The sequence below is a fragment of the Triticum dicoccoides genome, chromosome 2A (assembly GCF_002162155.2).
Source record: "Triticum dicoccoides isolate Atlit2015 ecotype Zavitan chromosome 2A, WEW_v2.0, whole genome shotgun sequence".
Taxonomy (NCBI): Eukaryota; Viridiplantae; Streptophyta; class Magnoliopsida; order Poales; family Poaceae; genus Triticum; species Triticum dicoccoides.
This window is the reverse complement of record NC_041382.1, coordinates 413221981-413227721: the sequence shown is the minus strand read 5'-3', so window position 1 is coordinate 413227721 and position 5741 is coordinate 413221981. Positions and strand designations below refer to the sequence as shown.

The 5741-nt window shown below is 48.5% G+C and overlaps 1 protein-coding gene across 1 annotated transcript; it reads right to left on the bottom strand.

The window, feature by feature from the left end:
• Window positions 1-4531: 4531 nt before the first annotated feature.
• On the bottom strand, window positions 4532-5446 carry LOC119359416. The gene has a single exon (XM_037625617.1). It carries the CDS (start codon window positions 5423-5425, stop codon window positions 4832-4834), a length of 594 nt encoding a protein of 197 aa, XP_037481514.1. The 5' UTR covers window positions 5426-5446; the 3' UTR covers window positions 4532-4831.
• Window positions 5447-5741: the final 295 nt, after the last annotated feature.

Below are 5741 nucleotides of genomic sequence, written 5' to 3'. Positions count from 1 at the left end.
GGAGCAGAATTTCTTCAGTCGCGTGTAGGCAATTGCTTCCCGAGCTGTCATCCCCTCCGTGGAGTCGACAAGCATGTTAGAGTCGAAAACTACCGGGACTGTAGTTAACTCCAGGCTCCTTTCACGCTCCAACTGCTCGGTCTGGCTGGGATGGGCGACGTTGCATGGGGTTACCATTTCCACCAATTGGGTGGTTGCATGGATCACGTCCGTGCGTCCCATCCCTTATGTCTCCTCTGTCCTTGGGTCACGTGCCTCCACTGAGCTTTGGGATTCCTTGCTTGTCGTTGTCCCGCAAGGCCTGATGTGGGATCCGGATGTTTCTTGTCCCTACTACCCGCTGGGATCCGCGCGCAGCGACGCGATTGGCTCCGCGCTAAAGCAAACAGGGCTTCCACCAGCCGTGCGGGCATCTTCCTTGGCCTCTGTGCCAATCCGCACAACAGAGCATGAAGCTGTCTCGAGGGGGCGAACAGTCTGCTTTCCACCAGTGGCCCCGAAGCCGCAGCCCCAGCAGGAGATTGGGTGGTGACAACGGTGGCCAGCTCTTTTGACATGTTCTCTTCCGTCGCTATTGGCCGGTTTGAACCACCCACGACCGGGTCACTGCTCCCATCAACGGTCACAACTGTCGCATCCACGGTAGGCGGGACGCCACACGCTGATCCTGAGGCCCCACCGAGCCCTGGCGCGTGGGGCTTGGCACGTGCCGTGCCGCGACACCGCCGATTCCAGGGCTTCCACCGTAGAATTCCTCCTCGAAGCGCTCAGGGGTCCCTCTTGCGTGGTCAATCGGTCAAAAGCAGAGACCCTGACAGATAGCATGTCCCGGACAGGTAGTGTGGGCCCCGCTACCATCCCTCCCACCGATGAAGGCATCGGCAGAAGGCGCCAGTCGCCGCCGGCCAGCAGCCGAGCCGAAGGAACGTCGCCGTCGCGAGCCCTTGGCGTCGGCCCCGACCCTCTCGTGTCCCTGACACCAAACCTCCAAGGCCGACTGAGCGGTGCTGCCGCGCCACCACTGCTTGCACTGATTCTCCCATCCGATGGCAAACCGCTTTGTCCGCTATCCGACGAGACACCCAAGAACAACAGCTCGTCCCTGCCGGCGAAGTCCGTGACCGAGTCCAGGTGGATCAGAATCTTATACTGAAGCAGAGATGGCTCCATCAACGACGCAGACAAGCCTGGCTGGATAGCCAGCCATCGGAGAGAGGGGATGGCATCAGGGTCCGCCGTCCAGGCCGACAACCGGAACGCTGACAGGTCACGGCGCGCGCTGGTCTCCGGCGGCACCATGTCCACCAAACAGGACGAGCCCAGCAGATGTTCAGCAACTCCCCTATCCCAAGCATGCGGAGGAATACCCTCCAGAACCAGAGAAACCTTGAAACTGAGCACAGAGTGGACGGCTTGGGCTTGGCGGTTCCACTATCAGAAGGCTTTTTGAGGAATAAATACTGTTTCGTTTGCATCAGCTACATATCTCACGGGGAACTTGGGGCATTTACAGTCAATTTGTTTTGGCCAAAGTGAAGTGTATACCTGCTAATTACTGGAGTGAAATGCATAAAACCACCACAATAAAGTCATGATATGCACAAAACTATCACTGTACAAATTGTGACAAAATGTGACACACACAATGTTTGACAATAGCAAAAATACACTAGAAAACAAAGCTAATTTATGTGGCGACTTTTCTAATTGGTCGGGCTCTTCAATCAAACCCAGTTGGCAAAAAAGGTGCCACTAGGGCATTGACTTGGTCTTCTTCTTCTTTCTCTTCTCTCCCTTCCTGGCGAGCTGCCTCATTCGCGAGCCGGATCGGGCATGACTGCTGCCCCGTGAGGTACCCGGCTTGTTCGAGTCGGGGTGTTTCGGTCTTTTTTTACTAAGTTGTTGTGTTTTTCTTACAAATTTGTTGTTTTATGTCGTTTGTCGAATGCGATGCACATTGTCCTTCCTCTCGCTTTGCTTTGCAGGGGCTTCTTCGAGCTTACTCGGTGGCGCCGACTTTTTGCTTTTCGTAGCACCTTAGATTTGTGATCGGGTTCTGCTTACCGTTGGCGGTGGCTTCTCCCCTTTCGTGCCGTGTCCTTTTTTTCCTTTTATATGCAGTTGTATTAGACCCGGTGCTCATTGGCATTGCTGCATTTCTCCGTCTTGCGGAATTGGACGACGTGTTTGCACCGGACTTCGCACACGTTCAAACAAATTCAAGACCAACAGATGAAGCGATGGTCACATCGCGTTGAAACCCCAAACAGTTCCTCTCGAAACCACGTTTATTCCACAAAGATGGTTTGATTTAAAATGGTGTATGTAACAACTTTTGCGAAACCTTCTCAACATTTTACCATGGCCTCTAATTATCATCAAGTGACAACATGCCAAAGTTTCATACTTTTTGGACTTCATTTTTAATTTTTGAAATTTCAAAACAAATAAACTCCATGTTTGGAGTTGCGTCTTGGCACCCTCATAAATCTCGCTGGGAACTTGGAGCAGTTTAAGTCAATTTGTTTTGGCCAAAGTGAAGTGTATACCTATGAATTACTTGAGTGAAATGCATAAAACCACCACAATAGTGTCATGGTATGCACAAAACTAACAATGTACAAATTCTGACAAAATGTGCCACACGCAATGTTTGACAGTAGCAAAATACACTGGAAGACTGTGGTGACTTTTCTAATTGGTCGGGCCCTTTAATCAGACTGAGTTAGAAAAAAAGATGCAACGAGGGCATTGACTTGGTCTTCTTCTTCTTTCTCTTCTCTCTCTCCCCGGCGAGCTGCCTCATTCGCGAGCCGGATCAGGCATGACCGCTGCCCCATGAGATACCCGGCTTGTTCGAGTCGGGGTGTTTCGGTCTTTTTTACTAAGTCGTTGCGTTTTTCCTTCAAATTTGTTGTTTTATGCCATTTGTCGAATGCGATGCACACTGTCCTTCCTCTCGCTTTGTTTTGCAGGGGCTTCTTCGAGCTTACTTGGTGTCGCCAACTTTTTGCTCTTCCTAGCACCTTAGATTTGTGTTCGTGCTCTGTTTACCGTTGGCGGTGGCTTCTCTCCTTTTGTGTCGTGTCCTTTTTTCCTCTTATATGCAGTTGTATTAGACCCAGTGCTCACTGGCATTGCTGCATTTCTCCGTCTTGCAAAATTGGATGACGTGTTGGCGCGGGGCTTCGCACGCTTTCAAGCAAAATCAAGACCAATAGATGAAGTGATGGTCGCATCGCGTTCAATTCCCAATCGTTTCCTCTCGAAACCACGTTTATTCCACAAAGATGGTTCGATTTCAAACATTGTATGTAACAACTTTTGCGAAACCTTCTCAAAATTTTACCATGGCCTCTAATTATCATCAAGTGACAACATGCCAAAGTTTCATGCTTTTCGGACTTTGTTTTTAATTTTTGAAATTTAAAAACAAATAAACTCCATGTTTGGGTTCCGGTCTTGGCACCCTCATATATGGACTTCCCCCCTTGTATAATGCCTAAACACAGAATCAATTAACACAAATATGATTTTTCAACTCAATTTTGCCAAATTTTCATGCACATTCAAATTTTTATTATGTTCACTAAATTCTAGAAATGCACTCAATGATTAAATATAGCAAACGAACCCCGAAAGATGCCAAATTTTTACATGGATCATGTGATGATGCATCTTGAGTGTAAACAATAATAATTCAATGCCAACTGAAGCAGTGGTCACATTGCTTTCATACCTCACTCGATCCCTCTTGAAACCACGTTTCTTCCCTGGAGATTGTCCAATTTCTAAGGAGTGTAGTCATACAATTTGGGAAACCTTAGCAATTTTTTACCACGGCCTGTATGTGTCATATGAGGGCACCCTGCCGGGTTTCATGCTTTTCAAACTTTGTTTGAATTTTTCAGAATTTAAAACCAACAAACTTCATTTTTAGAGTCCAGTCTTGGCACCCACATATTTAAAATTCCTTCTCTTTTCTTATATAAGGCCTAAATTATATGTACTAAGAACACAAATATGATTTATCAACCCAAATTTACCAACTTTTTCATGCACTTGTAGTTGATTTTTTTTATATTCACTAAATATCTAGTGCCTAAAAGTTCGCTCAGTGCCTATGAAAGGAAATGGAGAGGGAGGTAGGGAAAAAATAAAATAAATAAATAATATAGAAAAGAACAGAGCATAAAAGAAAAAAAGCCAAACAATGTACGAGAAAGAAAGAAACAAGAAAAAGGAGAGGGAAACGGAAAAGAAGTGTTTGCGGTCCTCGGCAAAGAGAAATGAGAAGGAAAATAGAAAAATAGAAAATAAATGTTTTTTGAGTGCATACAAAAGGCACTAGGCAAAGAGAAGTGTTTACCAACTGCAAAGAAAAAGACACTAGCCAAAGAGTTCTTTGCCCAATGAAAGAAAATTACACTCGGCAAAGAGTTGTTTGCCGAGTGCAAAAAAACTGTACTTGGCAAAAGTCCCCAAAAAATGCACGCTTGATACCGGGCAAAGTTTCCGATTTCAATAGTGGTAGTTGAAGGATTATGTTTTAATCTCCTTTCGAAAAGAGTGTGTACCAAACCAAAGCACATCTCGTATCCAAAATGTACCAAAAGGAACACATTTAAGAACGAAAAGATTTGTCTAAAAAATAGAAATAACGACAGTAAATTGTCGTGCTAAAGCTAAAGCCAGTGTCGCCGACTTCGAGTGATCAGCTTCTCTAACGACTATCACGACAGCCTACTGGTGTGGATGAGACGGGATGGCGCAATGGCAATGCATCAACGGCGAAGGTTGAAAGTAGTCATAATGAAGCGTCGGTGGCTCCCTAGGATTTGGCGGCCGGTTTGGTGGAATTGTCCGTGCCGGCGACTGCCTGCTTGATGATGGCAGGTATGATATCCATGATCTTGTCGAACTCCTTGTTCTTGGCGACCAGTCCTGCCGGCGCGGTGGGGTCGGCCTTGCACTCGTTGCAGCTCCACTTCCACTCCCAGTCCTTGGACTTCTCCACATCTTCATCCACCACCACGAAGTCCAGCACCGCCGTGAGCTGGGCGTCGGCTCCGGCGGCGTTCCCGCCAGCGGCTGGCTTAAACTTTGTCGCCGCCTCATCGAACCCCGCCGCGCAGCTGTCCATGCACCGCCACTGCGTCTTGCCGTTGGGGAGTTTGTCCCGCTCCGCTTTGGCCGCGGTAGCAGCCTCGGTGGCCGTCTTCGCGGCGGCGGCGACGGCGGCCTGGGCCAGCGTTTTCGCGTCCGTCGCGGTGCTGGACTTGAGGAGCTCCTCGCAGTCGCTCGGCTGCGGCGTCTTGGCGCAGGCCTCCTTGACGATGCTGCCACCATCGACCACGAAGGAAGCGGCCGAGACGAGGAGGACGAAGAAGATGATGAGGGAGCTGCGAGGTGTCGCGATCGCCATTGTCGCAGACTTTCGTCACGGAACAGCCAAACTTGCATGCATGCACGGAGGAAGGAGCCAAATTATAATAAGCTTATGCATGTATGTGTGGTCGAGAGCTGTCTTCTCCGTGTGGAAATCGGCATGTTCGTCTCATATGTGTGGCCACTCGCTTCCCTAGAAAAAACCAATGTGTGGCCACTGGGGCCTCCCATGCATGCACGCACGGGCACGCTTGTTCAACTGGGTTCCCACTTGCCTGCTCGCTTTCTGTGCTTTCACTTAATTGTATGGCTGTCTTTTTTTTTCTTTTTAATCTAATCATCTCCCCCCTGAT